The following is a 21,007-nucleotide window of genomic DNA, read 5'->3' as shown; positions in this document are numbered from 1 at the left end:
GATGTCAAGATATTTTCTTTTATTATTCATTGATCCTGAGAGACTATATGCCATCTCTCTATCTATGTAGTGTTTTTGATACACTTATTTAGCACAGAATTGAATTTTTGGACATTTTTATGTAGTTTTGAGGACTTTTTCACAGTTTGATTATTTAGTGTTTTGGTGACTATATTATATAGCGCAAGATAATTTATTTGATCTATATTGATTTTTGTGCACTGTGAACACTTTAGGTTTTGCTGCTTTTTTGATATTAATCACCATTATCTGTTTATTTTTAACATTTAATTTACTCACAGTAGCGCAAGGTACACACCTTATTAACTATACTGTAGTGTAGCTAATACGTTTGAACCATCATATTTATATATCATTGATATCTGAATCTAAGAATGTCAAATTGGGTTTCATCTCGTAGCAGTATATTCCATATAGCATTGGGACCTAGCAGGAGGTGCAGGAATGGGGGTGGGGAAAATGTGCATTTTATCCATGGAGCCTGGTAAGTTACTACGTCTAGTAGAATAGAGAAAAGGGTTTGATAGGCGCTTTACATGTACGTTATATACTGTAATGTGTTTTCATCTGCATGTTATGATTTGTGACTGATTTTTGCATGTTATGATTTGTGACTGATTTTTGCATGTTATGATTTGTGACAGATTTTTGCTTGTCATTGCTTGCTTCTAGTTTATCTCTTTTGTGCTCTATGCTGGCATAGCTGAGTAATGAAGCTGGCCACACATGGACAGAAATTCGGCCAGTTCAACAGGGACCGGACGAATCCATGTATGGCCATTCCCGGACAGGGGAAGACAATCTTTTGATTGACTTTTCATGAATGGACTTGTTGGTATATTTTCACTTTATCAGTGCTACAGCCAATCGTCTGCAGTGCTGATCAGTGTATTCTCCTGCTGTCAGAATAAAATGACACAGTGGGGTGGATTCCTTCATCCCCATCCAATGTATGGCAAGCTTAACAGCTACACTCCTTAGCACAAGCTTCTTCTCACTGACTTGTATTGCAGAGAAGGGGACGGGACGTGTCAGACCAGGTCTGTTACTGAAAACATTGGGTCTTACTCTAGCGCCTATTGGGCTGCCTGATGCCTTAAAAATTATAAATATAATATACTGTCCACATATCCCACTAATTATTTAAATAAAAACATTAAAATATATATACAGAGTCTTCAGGAATATTTTATTTTTCCAGTCCTTCAGTGGATGTGTTCTTTACATGTAAAGTATAGTATATAAGAATGTAAAATGTAACTCCCCCTTTTATAAAAAAAAAATATTCTATATAATATGGACTGACTGGTGAAATCATTCCCTGGCCCTCATTCTCTAATTTGGTTGTTATTTAACCACTTCCATACCAGGTACTTACGCAGCTTCCCGCCCAAGCCAATTTTCAGCTTTCAGCACTGTCGCACTTTGAATGGCAATTGCGCGGTCATGCTACACTGTACCCAAACAAAATTGGCGTCCTTTTTTCCCCACAAATAGAGCTTTCTTTTGGTGGTATTTGATCACCGCTGCGATTTTTTTTTTTTGCGCAACAACTAAAAAAAGGCTGAAAATTTGGAAAAAAAATTACGTTTTTATTTTTTTCTGTTAATTTTTTTGTAAATAAGTTTTCTCTTTCAATTACGGGCACTGATATGGCGGCACTAATGGGCACCGATGAGATGGCACTGATGGACATCGATGAGGTAGTACTGACGGGCACAGATGAGGTGGCACTGATTGGCGGCGCTGGTATGCGACACTGATGGGCACACATAGGCGGCACTGATGGGCACACATAGGCGGCACTGATGGGCACACATAGGCGGCACTGATGGGCACACATAGGCGGCACTGATGGGCACACATAGGCGGCACTGATGGGCACTCATGGGCGGCACTGGGCACTCATAGGCGGCACAGATGGGCACTCATGGGCGGCACTGATGGATACTTATGGGTGGCACAGATGGGCACTGCTAGGTGGGCACTGGGCATGGATGGGCACTGTGGGGTGGCACTGATGGACACTGGGGTGGCGCTGATGGACACTGGGGTGGCGCTGATGGACACTGGGGTGGCAGCACTGATTGTTGCCAGTCAGTGCCCATTTGTGGGCACTGACTGGCATCTTTTTTCTTTATGTTTTTTTTTTTTATTTTTTTTTTAGACTTTTTTTTGGCTTTTTTATTTTTTTTTGCCCACCCTGGTGCTCCAGGGTGGGCATCCCTGGTGGTCCATGTGGCGATCCGAGGGGGGGCTGCGCTGATAAACAATCAGCGCTAACCCCCCCTGTCAGGAGAGCCGCCGATCGGCTATCCTCTACTCGCGTCTGTCAGACGCGAGTGAGGAAGAGCCATCGGCGGCTCTTCCTGTTTACATCGTGATCAGCCGTGGTTGGACACGGCTGATCACGTGGTAAAGAGTCTCCGCCGGAGGCTCTTTACCGAGATCGGAGATGCAGGGTGTCAGACTGACACCCCGCATCACCGATCGCCGCGATGCGCGCCCCCACGGACGCGCGCGGCATGAAATCCTGCAGGACGTTCTAGAACGTCCTGTCAGGATTTCATAACCACTTCCCGGACGTAAATCGGCCATAGGCCGGGCGGGAAGTGGTTAAATAGTTCAGCTCTCATGTGCAGTGCCTTGAAAAAGTATTCATACCCCTTGAAATTCTCCAAATTTTTTCATTTTACAACCAAAAACGTAAATGTCTTTTATTGGGATTTTATGTGGTATACACAACACAAAATGGCACATAATTGTGAAGTGGAAGGAAAATTATAAACGGTTTTCCACTTTTTTTACAAATAAACATTTGAAAAGTGTGGCGTGCATTTGTATTCAGCCCCCTTTACTCTGATACCCCTAACTAAAATCTAGTGGAACCAATTGCCTTCAGAAGTCACCTAATTAGTAAATAGAGTCCACCTGTGTGTAATGTAATCTCAGTATAAATACAGCTGTTCTGTGAAGCCCTCAGAGGTTGTTAGAGAACCTTAGGGAACAAACAGCATCGTGAAGGCCAAGGAACACACCAGACAGGTCAGGGATAAAGTTGTGGAGAAGTTTAAAGCAGGGTTAGGTTTTAAAAAATATCCCAAGCTTTGAACATCTCACGGAGCACTGTTCAATCCATAATCCGAAAATGGAAAGAGTATGGCACAACTGCAAACCTACCAAGACATGGCCGTCCACCTAAACTGACAGGCCAGGCAAGGAGAACATTAATCAGAGAAGCAGCCAAGAGGCTCTGGAGGAGCTGCAGGGATTCACAGATGTGGGAGAATCTGTCCACAGGACAACTATTATGCCGCATACACACGATCGGAAATTCTGACAAGAAAACCGTGGATTTTTTTTCCGACTGAATTTTGGCTCAAACTTGTGTTGCATACACACGTTCACACAAATGTTGTATGAAATTACGATCGTCAAGAACACGGTAACGTACAACACTACAACAAGCCAAGAAAAGTTCAATGATTCCGAGCATGCGTCAAATTGATTCAGAGCATGTGTGTTTTTTTGTGCGTCGGAATTGCATACAGACGATTGGAAATTACGACAGAAAAAGTCTGATGGGGCCTACACACGGTCGGAATTTCAAAAGCTCACATCGAACTTTTCTTGTCGAAAATTCTGACCGTGTGTATGCGGCATAAGTCGTGCACTCCACAAATCTGGCCTATATGGAAGAGTGGCAAGAAGAAAGACACAGTTAAAAGAAAGCCATAAGAAGTCACATTTGCAGTTTGCGAGAAGGCAGGTGGGGGACACAGAAAATATGTGGAAGAAGGTGCTCTGGTCAGATGAGACCAAAATTCTACTTTTTGGCCTAAAAGCAAAATGCTAAGGCCCGGATTCACAACGGAGTTACGACGGCGTATCTCCGGATACGCCGTCGTTACTCTGAGTTGCGTGGTCGTATCTATGCGCCTGAGTCATAGAATCAGTTACGCATAGATTTCTATTAGATCCGACCGGCGTAAATCTCTTACGCCGTCGGATCTTAACTGCATATTTACGCTGGCCGCTAGGGGCGTGTACGCTGATTTACGCCTAGAAATATGTAAATCAGCTAGATACACGAATTCACGAACGTACGCCCGGCTGACGCAGTACAGATACGCCGTTTACGTTAGGCTTTTCCCGGCGTATAGTTACCCCTGCTATATGGTGGCGTACATGCGGCGTACCAATGTTAAGTATGGACGTCGTTCCCGCGTCGAATTTTGAATATTTTACGTTGTTTGCGTAAGTCGTCCGTGAATGGGGCTGGACGTCATTTACATTCACGTCGAAACCAATACGTCCTTGCGGCGTACTTTGGAGCAATGTACACTGGGATATTCCACAGACGGCGCATGCGCCGTTCGTAAAAAGCGCCATTTACGTGGGGTCACACAACATTTACATAACACACGCCCACATCTTCCAAATTTGAATTAGGCGGGCTTACGCCGGCCTATTTACGATACGCCGCCGCAACTTACAGGGCAAGTGCTTTGAGAATACTGCACTTGCCCGTCTAAGTTGCGGAGGCGTAACGTAAATAGGATACGTTACGCCCGCACAAAGATACGCCGATCTACGAGAATCTGGGCCAGAGTCTTCAGGAATATTTTATTTTTCTAGTCCTTCAGTGGATGTGTTCTTTACATGTAAAGTATAGTACTGGCCCTATGTGTGTTGGAAAACTAACATTGCACATCAATCACCCTGAACATATTATCCCCACCGTGAAACATGGTGGTGGCAGCATCATGTTGTGGGGATGCTTTTTTTCAGCAGGGACAGGAAAGCTGGTCAGAGAAGATGGGAAGATGGATGGAGCCAAATACAGGACAATCTTAGAAGAAAACCTGTTAGAGTCTGCAAAAGACTTGGGGTGGAGGTTCACCTTCCAGCAGGACAATGACCCTAAACATACAACCAGAGCTACAATGGAATGGTTTAGATCAAAGCATGTTCATGTTTTAGAATGGCCCAGTCAAGGTCCAGACCTAAATCCAATTGAGAATCTGTAGCTTTTGAGACTTTCTTTTCACAGAGTTCTCTGTGCAATCTGACAGAACTTGAGCTATTTTGCAAAGAAGTATGGGAAAAAATGTCTCTCTCTAGATGTGCAAAGCTGGTAGAGACATCCCCAAAAAGACTTGCAGCTGTAATTGCAGCGAAAGGTGGTTCTACAATACAAATGCACGCCACACTTTTCACATATTTATTTGTAAAAAATGTGAAAAACATTTATCATTTACCTTCCACTTTACAATTCTGTGCCACTTTGTGTTGGTCTATCACATAAAAGCCCAATAAAACCCATTTACATTTTCGGTTGTTACATGACAAAATGTGGAAAATTTCAAGGGGTATAAATACTTTTTCAAGGCACTGTATACTGCTTATGGACCAAAGACATTTTTGCAATTCATTTCAATACATTTTTATTTCTTTTTTATTCAAATAGTCATATAAAACAAAACAACTATGGCTTGGTACGATGACAAATTGGTCAAATACAGACTATGGCCCATTTGATATGGCGATATCTTGTCAGTACAAAAGATAATAAAATAATACATACAGTATATGTTTTGTTTTTGGGACAAACAATTCTTTTTTCTTGCAAAATTATTTGAATTTCTCTGCAATCTAAAGTCAAAAGGCACAACAAAACAATACAGTGCAGTTTTTTTCTAGTTTGGTCAGTGTTAGTCCTAAAACAATTAGTGTCAACGTAGATTAAAAAGTGTACATTATGTTGCATCATTTATTTCACTCATATTAAGACTAAATTTTAATTTCTTGCACAAAGTATTGCAAAGTTATTTACAAATTAAATGAAGTCATTTTTTTCAATTTTGTGCATTTTTTTAAATGTCACAGTAAAAAAGGTTAACAAACAAAATGAATATCTAATTTTTTTAGAGTTTTTTTCAACTTGGACAGACCAAGGAGACTGGAGTACAGCAGGTATTGTACCATATATAGGAGAAAATGAACATGGGTTTATTAAAGTGAATTTAAACCAATTATTTTTTAATTAAAATAACAAATAGGTTTATGCTTACTTGCTCCGTGCAGTGGTAGGTGGCCACCTACCTCCTCTTCTGGGGTCTCCAGCTGGCATGCTCCACTCCTCTTCTTCTCTGTGTGCCCTTGCTATGGTGGGCACATGTGGGTTCACTTGCGAGCTGGGCTGTGTATGTCCATAGACAAGCACAGTGCAGCTCAGCTCCTCCTCCCGCTTCCTCCATGCAGGGCTTGAGTGACAGCAGCAGGAGACAATGGCTCCCGCTGTTATCAGCAAAACCTGTGAGAGGAGAGAGAAGACCTGCAGCCAAGTACAGCACTGGATGGATAGGTAAGTGTTTGGGGGGGGGGAGGTGGGGGGAAACAAGAATTGGAAGGATTTTTACCTAAATGCAGGGAATGGATTAAGGTAAAAAATCTTAGAACCAGTTTGAAGACAGGTTGTGTTTTTTGTTAAATCAGTGTTTATGAATGGTAACCCTGTACATTGGAAATGCTGAGATGTTAAGATGCATGGTGAGATGCATGTTGAGTTGATATTTGGATTTGGATTTTGCTAAACCCTTTGATAATTTAATTCATCATAGCCCTATATAAGGTTTGAAGATTGGTTAAAATACTGAAGATAAAGGTTACAACAGGATAAAGGATAAACAGAATCTATTCAAAATGGGCTTGTAGTTAGCTGTGGTATACCACAGGCCTATTGTTTTCAGTCAATACGTTAATGGTCGGGGGGGGGGGGGGGGGGGGGGGAATAAATAGTGATGTTGACATATTTGCTGAAGACGTAGAATTTTGTAGATCTATTAACCTTTATATAGTGAATTATTGAAGAAGAAGCAAATAAACACAGGCAGCTAAATTGCAAAATAAATTTGTTGAAAAATGAAAACTTAAAGTGGTTGCAACCCTCAGACATGAAATATAAACAAAGCATATCTCTCTATAGTGTGTACTTGTCTTAATCAAGAGCAGTAAGTGTCATTTCTGTCTGCTGCTTCATTCCTCTGCTATCTGCATGAGTCATTTCTGACAAGTTTTCCTGACACCAAGAGAAAAAGGGTGACGGCGGAGGGGTCCACAGCTGATTGACAGCCTCAGCTCTGTTACTATGTGCTGTGTGGAGGGGGGAGGGGTGTGTGTCGCCCTCCAATCAGCTCTCAGATCTATCCCCACTGAGCTTTGCAGAGTGTAACGTCAGCTATACGCCCCCTTTTTTTTGTGCACTCTCAGAAAAGCTTTAAAATTCAGAATGAAGCGATAGTTGCAGATGGATAGGTAAAACTTATGTAAGGGGATTTGTTTCATCTCTGTATATCACCCAAGGCCAGTCACTTCACTGGGTAAATGTAATGCCGCGTACACAAGGTCGTTTTTCGGCATGACATTTTTTTTTGGTTTTTCAGCATGTCCAAAAAACAATGTTTTTCCCAACTTCATCATTAAAAACGATGTTGCCCACACACCATAGTTTTTAAAAAATGATGAACAAAGCGCAGTGACGTACAACACGTACGACGGCACTCTGAAGAAGAAGTTCTATTCGCCTTTGGGCTGCTTTTAGCTGATTCCTTGTTAGGAAAAGACGATTTGCGCTTTTTTGTCTGTTACAGCGTGATGAATGTGCTTATTACTCCATTATGAACGTGGTTTTACCAGAACGAGCGCTCCCGTCTCATAACTCTCTTCTGGGCATGCGCGGGTTTAAAACGTTGTTTTAGCCCACACACCATCATTTTTTACAACCCGAAAAACAACATTTTAAAAAACGACATTAAAAAATGCAGCATGTTCGAAATTTTTTTTTTAATTTTTCAGAAGCTGAAAAACGATGTGAAGCCCACACACGATCATTTTAACTGCTTCCATACCGGGCACTTACGCACCTTCCTGCCCAAGCCAATTTTCAGCTTTCAGCACTGTTGTACTTTGAATGACAATTGCGCGGTCGTGCTACACTGTACCCAAACAATTTTTTTATCATTTTGTTCCCACAAATAGAGCTTTCTTTTGGTGGTATTTGATTACCTCTGCGGTTTTTATTTTTTGCGCTATAAACAAAAGAAGACAATTTAAAAAAAAACACAATATTTTTTCCTTTTTTATTTAATAAATATCACAATTTTAGGCCGATACGTATTCTTCTACATATTTTTGGTAAAAACAAATTGCAATAATCATATATTGATTGGTTTGCGCAAAAGTTATAGCGTCTACAAAATAGGTAATAGATTTATGGCATTTTTATTTTATACATTTTTTTACTAGTATTGGCGGCGATTTGCGATTTTTTTACTGTCACCGTGACATTGCGGCGAACACATCGGACACTTTTGACACGTTTTTGGGACCATTCACATTTATACAGCGATTAATGCTATATATTATATAAATATGCATTGATTACTGTGTAAATGTGACTGGCAGGGAAGGGGTTAAACACTAGGGGGCGTTGAAGGGGTTAATATGTGTCCCTAAGGTGTGTTATAACTGTAGGGGGAGGGGACTCTCAAGGGGAGGAGACCGATGTGTGTTCCTCTGTACTGGGAACACACATCGGTCTCCTCACCGCTGACAGGAGTGTGGATCTGTGTGTTTACACACACAGATCCACACTCCTGCCGTGATCCACACTCCTGCCGTGATTACCGACAATCGCGGGCACCCGGCGGCAATCGCGGCCGCCGGGCACCCGCGCCGGGTCACTAGATCGCCGGGAACGCAGGACGTCATCCACCCGGATCGAGGAGGGGTTCCTGCCGCCGTCATTTCACAATGAGGCGGTGGGAAGTGGTTAAATGACGTTTTTAAAAACTATTTTTTTTTATCATGCCGAAAAACGACCGTGTGTACGCAGCATAAGAGTTTACAACCACTTTAGACACCCCAGACATATTTTTATGCAAGCTCTAAGGCCCCATACACACGACCGAACATGTCCGCTGAAACTGGTCCGCGGGCTCTTTTCAGCGGACAAGTTCGGTCGTGTGTACAAGGCCTTACTGTATTTGTAAAAGTATCAAGCATGCAATAATACATAAAATGCACCATTCTGACTGTACATAGAGGCAGGTGAACACATACTGTATAGCACATAGCAGGGGTCTCCAAACTTTCTAAACAAAGGGCCAGTTTACTGTCCTTCAGACTTTAGGTAAGCCATCATTGGTGTCAGTGGAAAGAATGCTGCCTCATTGTTGGTGTCAGTGGGAGGAATAGTGCCCCTCAGGCCCCGTACACACGTCTGAGAAACTCGACGGGCAAAACACATCGTTTTCCCCGTCTAGTTCCTTGTTCGGCTGTCAGAAAACTCGTCGAGCCAAATGTTCCCATTGCCCAACGAGGAAATAGAGAACATGCTCTCTTTTTGGCTCGACGAATTCCTGACGGTTTTCTCGGCGAAAAGTGTACACACGACCGGTTTTCTCGGCAGAATACGTCTCCCATCGAGTTTCTTGCTGAATTCTGCCGAGAAAAACGGTCGTGTGTACGGGGCCTCATTGGTGTCAGTGAGAGGAATAGTGTCTGGTTGTTAATCTCATTGAGAGGAATGGTGCTCCATTGTTGGTGTCAGTGGGGGGAATAGTATCCCTCATTGGTGTCAGTGAGAGGAATAGTGCCCCATTGTTGGTGTCAGTGGGAGGAATAGTATCCCTCATTGGTGTCAGTGAGAAGAATCGTGCCCCATTGTTGGTGTCAGTGGGAGGAATAGTGCCCCATTGTTGGTGTCAGTGGGAGGAGCAATGCCCCAAGGGCCAGATAAAGGCAAGAAAAGGGCCACAGTGTGAAGACCACAGGCATATAGCAACAATCTTTAATAGTGGTGACAAGGACCTAGAGAAAGTGCAGCATGATCTGTAAGTAAACTGGAAAAAAAAAAAATAAAGGTAACTAACAAAGATAAAAATGTTTATATGTGAACAGTTAAAAACTGGAAAATGTCCAAGGAATGAGGTTAAGGAAGGGAATCATCAGGGCTGTTTGGATTTTACTAAAGTTTAAACAGGAAATAATTTAAAACGTTATTTTTTATTACAATGTGAGGAAATGATTACAATGTATTAGGCTAGCTATTTGGCTAGTTACCATATAACTAATTGTACAATGTATCTATTAATGTAACACACTGTTACACTGATCCATGAGAAAGGACATCCTGTCAGCATCTGTGACACGCAAACTGGAACCTTCGCCTGTCAAACTAACCAGAAGGTCCAGCAGTTACTCCAATCAGAGCACATCTAGCAGAGGACGTACAATGTATGCCCTTGGTACTCAGATGAACATAAGTGGGCTTCCTCCATATGTCCTTAATCCCTGAGTGATTACATTTTCAAGTATAAGACCCCTTTAAACCCGGCGTCCGCTCACGTTAAAGTGTCGCTTGTTTTAGCGGCGTTTTACCGCTGCTTTTCGGCCGCTATCGGGGTTAAAAACTCCAGTGTTGCGGTGCTTCCAAAGCACTTTTCAGGCGCTTCGGAAGCACTGCCCATTCATTGCAATAAGCAGGGCTGTATACAGCGCTCCCAAACTGCCCCAAAGATGCTTCTTGCAGGACTTTTTCTAACGTCCCGCAAGCGCACCGCCTGAGTGTGAAAGCACCCACTGCAATGAATGGGAGCCAGTTTTCAGGCGCTATTTCTAGTGCTAAAAGGCCTGAAAACTGCCTCAGTGTGAAAGGGGTCTTATGCCGCGTAAACACGACCGTTTTTCATGACGAGAAAAATGCAATTTTTTTAATTGGTCATTAAAAACGAACGTGTATAGGCTCCAGAGCGTTTTTCTTGATGAGAAAAATGGGCATTACAAATTTAGAACCTGCTCTATTTTTTCTCGTTGTTTTTCACGTCGTCGTTTTTCTCGTCGTGAAAAACGGTCGTGTGTAGGCTTTAACGACGGGGAACTTCTCAGAAGCAAGTTATAAGAAGAAAAATTTGCATAATCAGCCCAAAGTGTGGCGCTATTCGAAAGGAACTTCCCCTTTATAGTGCCGTTGTACGTGTTGTACGTCACCGCTCTTTGCTCGAGCATTTTTTTCACGATCATGTGTATGCAAGGCAGGCAAGAATCACGTTGAGAAAAACGAAAAACATTAAAAATTATCGCGTGTACGCAGCATTAGACAGCATACGTTTTCTGAAAGAAAATTTATTTTTTTAGCTATACTTCTCCTGGGGACCACAGGAGCGGAGGTCGTTCTGCACTCCTGTGACCCATTTATAACTGACATCACAGAGGTTGTCCAGGCTCTAAAAAAGATCCCAAACATATGGTCGGGATTTGCCCAGAAGCCTGGACTGGCAGCTGGCTCAGCCTCTCAGTGAGAATTGGAGAGCTAAGCCAGCCGCTCCTTTTTTACCATTTCTTCAGTTACTTCTTGATTTCTGGCCTAAGCCAAAATTATGTCATTCATCCCATAAACTTTCATGGGCATTTTTTTCTTTCACTTGGAGGAGGGGAATAGAGGAGGTCCCTTCTGCATGCATGCCTGAGCTAAGGGCAGATGGATTCCAGGGAGTAAATGCTACATTAATCATCTACCCTTACTTAAAGCAAAGGTCGGTCCAAAAACAAAAATTAAAAACCAGCAGCTACACATACTGCAGCTTTTAATAATAGGACACTTACCTGTCCTGGAGTCCAGTGATGTCGGCACCACAGCTGATGTTTCCATACCGCCGCCATTGTGGGTAAGGGAACCCGGAAGTGTAGCCTTACAGCTTAACGTCGGGAACCCTACTGCGCAAGGCCCCGCTTCTCTCTCCTACTGGCCCGGCGACAGGGGGAGGAGGAGGGAGCCCTGCGGTGATGTCATGGGTCACGGCTCAGACTCCCGGAAGTGGGAATAGGATACCTGTCAAAGACGGGTATCCTGTCCCCTCCCCCCCCCCCCGAAAGGTGCCAATTGTGGCACCAGAGGGGGAGGAAACAAATGAGCGAAAGTTCCACTTTTGGGTGGAATTCCGCTTTAAGATTGTTTTGGCTAGAATTGCTAAGAGGTGTTTAACTGGTTACCGACCAGCCGCCGTTGTTTTACGGCGGCAGGTCGGCTCCCCTGCGCGAGAGCCCGTAGCTATACTTCGGCTCTCGCGCAGGCCACTAGGGGTGCGATCGCCGCCAGGACCAGCTTTATTTTTTGTAATCCTGCTTTAGGCCTGGTTCACACTGATGCATTTTTAGTGTAGAAACTCACCCAAGCTGTACTGCACAATTGTAGAGCGATGAGCTGAATATCAGTGCTCAGGCTTGTTGTGTCCCATGAACATCAAAGTAGCAAGAAATGCAGGCAACACGATTGCTTCTTCTTACAAATATATTTTTGGCACTAACAGCAGTGCTACATCTAAAGTGCTAACGAGTTTCGACCGAAGTGTTCCTCATGCTATTAATGTAGCACTGCTGTTAGGTATATGTTTGTATTACACGTAGCAGTGAAAATGACTTTCTTATGATAAGGCATTATATCAGTAAAACTAAAAGGAATGCAGTCAATAGATGAGGTCTGAGAACTGAATATGTTCATTTTCAAAAATATTACTGTTCAAGCTGGCAAATATTAGTTTCAAAGAAAAGGCTGAATTGATAGAGCAGTTCTTCCAATAAGTGAACTAAAAATAAATTGTAAGCTCGGATTTCATCATTTTTTACCGAAGTCTAATGGATTCTATTTTTTTTCCCATTATCTTGTAGAGCCAATGGGGACAAGAGCTCCTGAACCTGGTAAGCAATTACAGATTTGAAAGGTGTACTTTGGGCATCCTGAAAAAAAATTGCACAATATCTCTAGACTCTGGTCCTGCCATATTAAAGCCAAACTCCAGAAAAATAACAAAGACAAAAATGAATCCATCATTTACAATTTGTTATGCAGTCTAAGAACTTAAATTTAACTTGGTATTAACTTCTTGCAGTCCTTGTACAAAATAGCGCAGAAAAAGAGAGGGAGGGGCAACATAGGGAGCCAATCAATTGTACTTATGTGCTAACAGTAGGAGAGAGCAGAGAGATGAGCTCATCAGTCTTCTGCTATTCCTATCCTGTTACTTGACAACAGCAGAGAAAAATCAGTTCTCCTCCCCTGTCAGACAAGGTTATATTGTGTGACTGTAAGATCTGTGTAAAGCTTTAAAGATGTATATACAGTGTATTCAGTACAGGTCTCATATATGAAGAATAGTCTTCTACAGGTTGATTCATAAATCCTGCTGTTCAAAGACAGCACTGCAAAAGAATAACCATTCTCCTCAAACCTTTTACTGCCAGGCTTGGCTCACCACATTTAAAGCCCAACTCTAGTAAAACAAAAAATCCATTTGTCTCGTGGGGCTGCACCTGAACTGTGAGAGTTGACTGCCCTGTATTGCTTTTACTTACTTGATCCTCCATTTAACCAGCAAACAGTAATCCCCCGTGCTCTGACAGTGGACTGTTCCTCAGTGTCTTCATGTCCAGTTCAGGGCACTATGGGACCTGCATTGGCCTTAATGAGATCAGGGGACCTGAGGGCAGGGGAGAAGAAACCTCTGGAACCAGTCTATCAGTACTGAAGAGCACGTGAGCACTAGGGGGCCCCATCAGGGTTGCCAGGCTCAATAAAACCAGGGACAATATGTAAAAATCTGTGTTTTTTTTTTCATCTGTCCCTGCTATGTCTTAAACCGACATGCTTTTGATGTGAAAATCCTGAGATTTTAGCTGCCCTGCCTCTGAACTGCCTCCTGGCGTGGTGGCTATCTGTGAGCCCGGGGGCCCCATAATCTATAACATGATCCATTTGTTCAGCAAATGAAAGGTATGTTACCTTTGTGGTGTTCTCTATTATTTCTGCAGAATCCAGAACCGAGAAAAGCTATGGCATAGTGATTGTAATCGTCATCATATGTATCCTGCTCTTGGCCTTTCTTGGAGCCGTGCTGTACTTCCTTTACAAAAAAGGACATATTCCATGTGGACGCTCTGGTAAAAAAGATATGTAAGTAGTAGTTGTCACACTAACTGAAAATGATATCTCCAATTTAAAGTGAAAATGTGCTTTGCCAATGTAGGTCTAAGCGGCAGATTGACTTACCTGGTGCTCTCTTTTTGCACATACTCGCCTTCCTTTTGGTCTTTAGAAGTGCAATATTTAACCCCTTAAACAGGGCTAAGGACTTACTCTCCACCCTCAACAGACAGTGCTGGGTTCTTTATCAGTTAATCCCCAATCATATATTTTCCTAGCATAGATATAGCATGGGTTGAGTTTAAATACCCTTGTGCTGTACCTCCCAACTTTTACATTGGATTTACATGACTGTATTATCACAGCGCCCATAAAGTAGATGCTAACCCTGGATGATGTCTGAACAAGGATGGCACCACTCTGCTGGAGAGAGAAGCAGACATAGGCTTTGTCAGGGACTGTGAATGCTGAGAGAGGTACCAGAGCACCAAATAAATGCCCAACATTTTGTAAAACATGACACATTGCTATCCAGACACACAACACAATTATCATCCTGGCTCCTATTAGCATCCATTTAAACAATTCCAAGTTGTTTTTTTACCTACCGTGCATTTTTTATATTGCTTATGTAAAATTATGACCCTAAAATGCACTTTAAATATCTGCCCAATTTTTCCTTCACATTGCATCAACTTCTGTTCCTTTTCAATATATTTGTAGTACAAATCCTGGCGCTAAAGATAAAATAATTGTGGAAATGAAGCCTGATTCTCCTGCAGAAGAGTCTGTCTTACTTACTGGACCTCAAGAGAAGAAGCCATCAGATCAGGTACTTTACTCCCTCCAGTTCTAGTTGCACCATAATGAGCAGAGGGCACTACTGCTTACCATATTATAAACAAAAAAGTCAGTGCTGCTACCCATACATCACATAGAAATCAAGGTTCCCGGGTATGGTGGGTAGAGTAATGAAGAAAAGATGACTCACTCCGGTCGTTGCTCCCAAAAATTAGTAGTGTTTATTAACCTCCCTGGGGGTATGATTATGTCAGGGTTTTGATGCTGAAAGCGGTACAATTGTTTTGCATGGAAATTTGGCGTTTTATATTGTAGGCCTGTAATTCTTAGGAATAACTCACTTATATCTGTCCAAACAAGAGTCTAGTAGACATCCCGGGTATGATAAAGGTTGAAACACAAAATCATTAATTATAATATAATAAATAACTATAAATAATTGTAACAAATAATAATATAATAATAATAAAAACTATTTAATAATGTAATCAAATCAAAAACACTGAAATTTGCTCAGTTGCAGAATTGTCGCTGTCATTACTTTCAGTATTTGATGACGAATTTCCCCATAAATCGCTATCGCTCAATTCTGCAAGTGATTCTAATTTATTATCGCTGTTTTCTAGCTGGTCTAAAACCACTTTTGACATACAGGGACACTTTTTGGTTGCTATGGACAATCTCCAGTTTCCAGGCAGAAAGAACAGTTTTTATAATATAAAAGTGCATGCAAGACACTGGACAGACTACTAGGGACAAATGGGATGTGTAATGATTTTATACAGTACTGTAATCTGTAAGATTACAGTATACTGTATGTGTACTGTGTTTTTTTTTCTTGAATTTGGTGCCGATCACCACCCCTGTGCGTTGTAACGTCGCAGGGAATGGAGCTCGACGGCACTCGAGCACTGTGTGAATCGAGCAAGGAGACAGCTTGATCACACAGCGGGGACACATCGCAGGATTCAGGGGACAAGGTAAGTAACTCCCTGCCTGGATACTGCGATGCAATCCCGAGTCTGGCTCTGGGATACCGCTAATGGTACTGAAATTTCACCCCAGGCCAGGGAGGTTAACAAGCCTTAGTGGACAAACGCAAAAAGGAATGGTTGACGCTTTCCAGCCTATAAGGCCTTAGTCATAACCACATTACAGACATGAAACTTTGAAATAAATAGTAGTTCTAAAGATCACTGGCTCCACCCTTTAATTGTCTAAATTGACCGCAGGCAGTAATCCAAAAAAAGGCAAAAGCTGCAATGCATATTGGGTGATCCATGTGTATGCCACTATTTTTCACACACCTTGTAGTGATAATATGTATATGTGTGCACACTCGTGCATGCATCCATACACATATACATGGTTAAAACACACCATGAAATACAAAAAACATTAAATACAAAAGATAAAAATGATAATCCAGGTATGTGAAAAGCTTACCGCTAGTTTTTCCTGCTATGCTGGCTATATGATTATTTATGGGCAAAAATCTTAAAATCTTAAAATGGATCACTAAGGAGGTATAGCTAAAGGTATAGCTAGATTAGTATTGTTTAGTCCTGATCTATTATCACTGGATCATTTTCTCTTCACTCATCATTTTCCATTGCTCATGCATACACAAAGAATGGAACAGGGAGGAGAAAGCAGCTGCAGCAGCTTTTATGTGGAAAGAAAATAAGTAATATATACAGCAGATAACACTGTGATGAACAGATGAGCCATGTATGCACTTATTCTACAATTGCTATACTTTGAACTTGTACCAAAGAAAAACGCCAAACTGATTAAAAAAGATTGTTTTCAAATGTCAAAGCACCGACTGTAACCAATAAACTGGCACAACTGGAACTTGGAGAGGTAACCAGAAACAGGAACTACCAGTGAGGACAGGCCTACAGGCCCTTTACATGGCAGCATAAGTTGCTGTGGGTAGACCTGGGTTGTATACTGTAGTGTCAGAAGAATCAAGTTTTTATCATTATTGGCCACATGGAGGATTCGTACTTGGCTGCTAGAATACCACCCAAGTTGAGGTTTTCCAGCTGGTAACAAAGAAAGTTATCAGGAGAAGTGAGAAAGCTAAAGTTTGGTATGGCCACAGTCCATTTTTAACAACAGACCATATGGTGATAGAATTGATTACATAGGAAGCTGAGCTCATGAACTGAGGCAAACACCAAAATACAGATGTGGAAATGGTGACACAGATACCCTGAGGATAAGCCAGCTCCTAGCTCACCTTTGACATCTAAAACTATGTAAAGTACAAGACTATTATCTGTGTCAGAATTTGTGCACTCCTTGGAATGGTGTGTATCTAATTGATAACATGGTTGATAGCATGGCTACTTTTAGTTATCACAGCATTCCTTCTTCTTGGCTGAGGGTTTCTCTGGGTTTCCTCTGTGAAATGAATCACAAAATAACGATGGACATGGGTTCCAAACAAAATGTTTTTGCCTAGTATCTCTTTCACTGGGTCCAGTGTTGGATTATTTATCATAATCAAACTTATAACTGGGCTCAGAGGGGGTAAATGTAAAATGTCTTTTAAAAAGAGATTCTGATGAAGTGAAGTTTGAAATCATTAGCTTCAGCCTAAGGCCTCGTACACACGACCGAGTTTCTCGGCAAAAACCAGCAAGAAACTTGCTGGGAGATATTTTTTGGCCAAGGAAACCGGTCGTGTGTACATTTTCGTTGAGGAAACTGTCGAGAAACTCGATGAGCCAAAAAGAGAGCATGTTCTCTATTTCCTTGACCTGAATGGAGAAAATTGGCTTGTCGAGTTCCTCGACAGCCTAACAAGGAACTTGACGAGGAAAACGATGTGTTTTGCCCGTCGAGTTCCTCGGTCGTGTGTACGAGGCTTTACATGTAAACTGTAAACCTTTGCCAGTCAATAATACAGTCCTGTATGAATATCTTATAAGGCTGAAGGTTGATGGTAAGCTTCTACAAAGGCTAGAGTACACTCACCATGTTCTTCAGACATTCAGGTAGCCCAGGATCCTGCTTCCATGATATCACTTCTCTTGTTGGTGAGCTCTGGCTTATATGCCGTTCCTTAACCGATAGCCTTAAAATGTTGGTGTCAATACCTTCAAGCATGATCAACAGCACAGTTTACAGAAAAAATGAAATTACAATTTTTTTTCTCAACTGAGACAAGATGAAAACAGGTGGCAACGCTTGAACTGAGATTCATAACCAACATAAATGATATTTATGGTCTTATGCCTCGTACACACAACCAGTTTTCCCTCCGGGACAAAACTGCCATGACAGCTTTTGGCCAGGAAAACTGGCCGTGTGTATGCTCCATGGAGATTTTCCCCCACAGGAAAACCACCGGGAATCCCAGTAGGAAAAATGAAAACATGTTTTCTTTTTTCCTGCCGGGATTCCGGGCAGTCTTTTGCCCGTCAGTTTTCCTATGGGAAACACTGCGATGGAGCATGCACACAGCCGGGATTCGCGGCCAAAGCTCTCATGGCAGTTTTCCTGCTAGGAAAACTGTCCGTGTGTAGGGGGAAAAAGCTGCCGAGCCGGTTCTCGGTTTTCCCGGCGGGAAAACTGATCATGTGTACAAGGCATTTGGGTAAATTGCTTTGAAGGAAAGAGTTGTCATTGTAATACAATTATAATAGGAACAGTGCCGCTTGTTTAGATAGAAGAAGCACTTAGTGGAGTTCTTACATGGCATGGAAAATAATACTTATGTGCCTTGAATTTTTTTTTTATCTGTTATATTCCCCTTCATGTTTACATTCTGTACTTTTTCTTTTGTTTTTTTTTAGGAAAAATATATTGATTTAAGAAACTAAATTTTCTCATGGACAAGGAACTCCGGGAATGTGTCCATGCCTTTATATAACTGTGGATGTTGAAGAGATCACCAGAGGCCTGCCCTACATTGGGAAGCATCATAACCATAAACCTAAGTGGCACAAAGATATGAATATATCATGGATATCTACTGTATGCTTCAACTGGGTATCATTACCTCTTCAGATTTTTGACTCTGTATCAATCTTCATAGCCTTAATTATTGGACCATAAACCTTAAAAGAAGTGTACTTAACTTAAAAAAAATCCACAAAAGCAAAGCCAATGCAGTATTGTCATTAGCATGTGATATTTGCTTTGAATTCAAATATGAACATTATTTGATATATTTATAAGATATTTTGACTGCGAAAATGACGATCATTTCCGAAGTTATTTCTTAAAATGACAAAAAAAGAACCATGTGAGATCATAACGTTTTGAGGGATAAAATAAATTATATGTCCTAAAATAAGGCCCATTTTACATAAAAATGTAATATACTATTAAATATTGTTGGTATTATTATATTAACAATATTTATGTTTGTGAATTGAACATTTTAAGTGAAAATTTTCAGGAGTTAAAATAACTCACCAATCCTAATAATTAGAGCGGGCTGAAAATATAATGTTTTTACTGCATGGACAGTTGTTGTCTGTGTAGTCTGCTTGTGTACAGTTTGGGGGTGTGTATGTATGTTAGTACATATTTTATATAAGACATTTTTTTTTTATGTTTTTTTAAGTTTAAATATGGCCTTAAGCAATGTCATTCAGTAAACTGGCTCTTCATTGCATAGCTTTAGCTTTCTATAGTACCCACAATGCAGAAATCATTCTTCCAATGTAGGCAGGAAATCGAAAGAATGGATTACACTGGGTTCTATAGAATCATGTACAATTCCTCTTATTTAAACATAATAAATGGGGCTGTTTGTTGGAACAGAAATAGGGCTTATCTGCCAGTAAAACTGCCACTTTTTGTATTTTTGTATTGTCCCACATTACCTTGTCAGTCTCAAAATGCTTTGTATCCCAAAGAATTGCATATGTATGGCAAACAGGAGTTATTTTAACCTTGCATAGCTCACCACATTATATTACTGAGCTTCTTTGAGGAAACATAATAGCCCTGATCATTAATGTCATGATCTCATAAATTATAAATCTGCATGGACATATAGAAATGAAGGCAATCATTGGTGTAACCTGGGACTCAGCCCATTATTTCACATGACCCAGACAGAATTAATCATTGGGAGTACGGACTTTTTACCATGCCCCTTAGCATTTATAAAAGAAAGCACATGACATTTACGAAATGTAGGATCTCAATTTTCCAACCCTTTCAAGCAATGTTTAGGTAAAGGAGATTCACTGCACCTCCTTTCTTGAAGGACATTTTAGTGGTGTTGGTTATTAACTGCTGTTTCAGGCCTTGTACACATGATAGGTTAACCAGAGGACAACGGTCTGAAGGTTAACCTATGAAGCGATGGACGTGCCTAATAACGATCGTTTTTTTTCCCATCGGTTAGGAATCCATAGGTTAATTTTAAAGCAAGTTGGCTTTTTTTTTAACCTAAGGTTAAATAACCTATGGGGCCTACACACGATCAGTTTGGACCGATGAAAACGGTCCATCAGACCGTTGTCCTTTGGTTAACCTATCGTTTGTACGAGGCCTCAAGGTTCTGGTCTTGAAAAATAAGCACAATGCAGTTTCTACACCCATTTTATTAGATAGAAGTTTATTGTAATGTAAGAGCACACAGCTCATTGCATGTAGAAACAAACAAAGAGGAATCCCATTGTATTACAATGATGAAGCGGCATAGCTTCCAATCAAATATCAATCTTGTGTAATAAAATATACTTTTTGGTTGGTGTGGCTTACTGCACTGCCTATAGTGTTTGCACTCTTGCTCTTGCGTATTTAAGGAAAACTCCAGTCTTGGTAAAAAAAAACATACCATCTGTAAATGCTAATCACGTTTTTTTTATTGTAATATTATTAAATACATTTTTCTATTTGGTTAATTTAATTATAGTTTCCTAAAATATAAAAAAATAGAATGTCTACTCCTTACTTTAGTATGACAATAATATTAATAGCTGGGAGATGGGATTTCCGAAAATGCCATCTTTTAGTGGCCTTGTAATTGGCTTGCTGCCTTTCCCAGAAGTCTGCACAGGTTAGCGTACAGGCATTGCTGGCAATGTTTTTTGTCTTTGAGAGAGATTTGCATAAATGCTCCATGGTTATAGGAGAGGTGTGATGTTTCCTATTACAGATCTTAGTAAGATAGGCCCTTGTACTTTCAGCAAGTGCACTGGAAACAAATTATCTACAGAAAAAGGATTT

At 41.2% G+C, this 21,007-nt stretch overlaps 1 protein-coding gene across 3 annotated transcripts in view; it reads left to right on the top strand.

The window, feature by feature from the left end:
• Nucleotides 1–19,850, top strand: part of MCAM (melanoma cell adhesion molecule) — a 120,062-nt gene extending 100,212 nt beyond the window's left edge. For 2 of the 3 annotated variants that reach the window (XM_040325519.1, XM_040325518.1), the window contains 4 exons: nucleotides 12,751–12,780; nucleotides 13,891–14,032; nucleotides 14,726–14,834; nucleotides 18,613–19,850. In XM_040325519.1, the coding sequence (XP_040181453.1) occupies nucleotides 12,751–12,780; nucleotides 13,891–14,032; nucleotides 14,726–14,834; nucleotides 18,613–18,639 (308 nt within the window). In that variant the 3' untranslated portion in view covers nucleotides 18,640–19,850. Of the gene's footprint in view, nucleotides 1–5,952; nucleotides 5,998–12,750; nucleotides 12,781–13,890; nucleotides 14,033–14,725; nucleotides 14,835–18,612 lie in introns of all 3 variants that reach the window. The other variant, XM_040325517.1, reaches the window with a different exon arrangement.
• Nucleotides 19,851–21,007: the final 1,157 nt, after the last annotated feature.

This window comes from Rana temporaria, chromosome 10 (assembly GCF_905171775.1).
Source record: "Rana temporaria chromosome 10, aRanTem1.1, whole genome shotgun sequence".
NCBI lineage: Eukaryota > Metazoa > Chordata > Amphibia > Anura > Ranidae > Rana > Rana temporaria.
The sequence above is the reverse complement of the archived record's forward strand: the minus strand, read 5'-3'. Positions and strand labels throughout refer to the sequence as shown.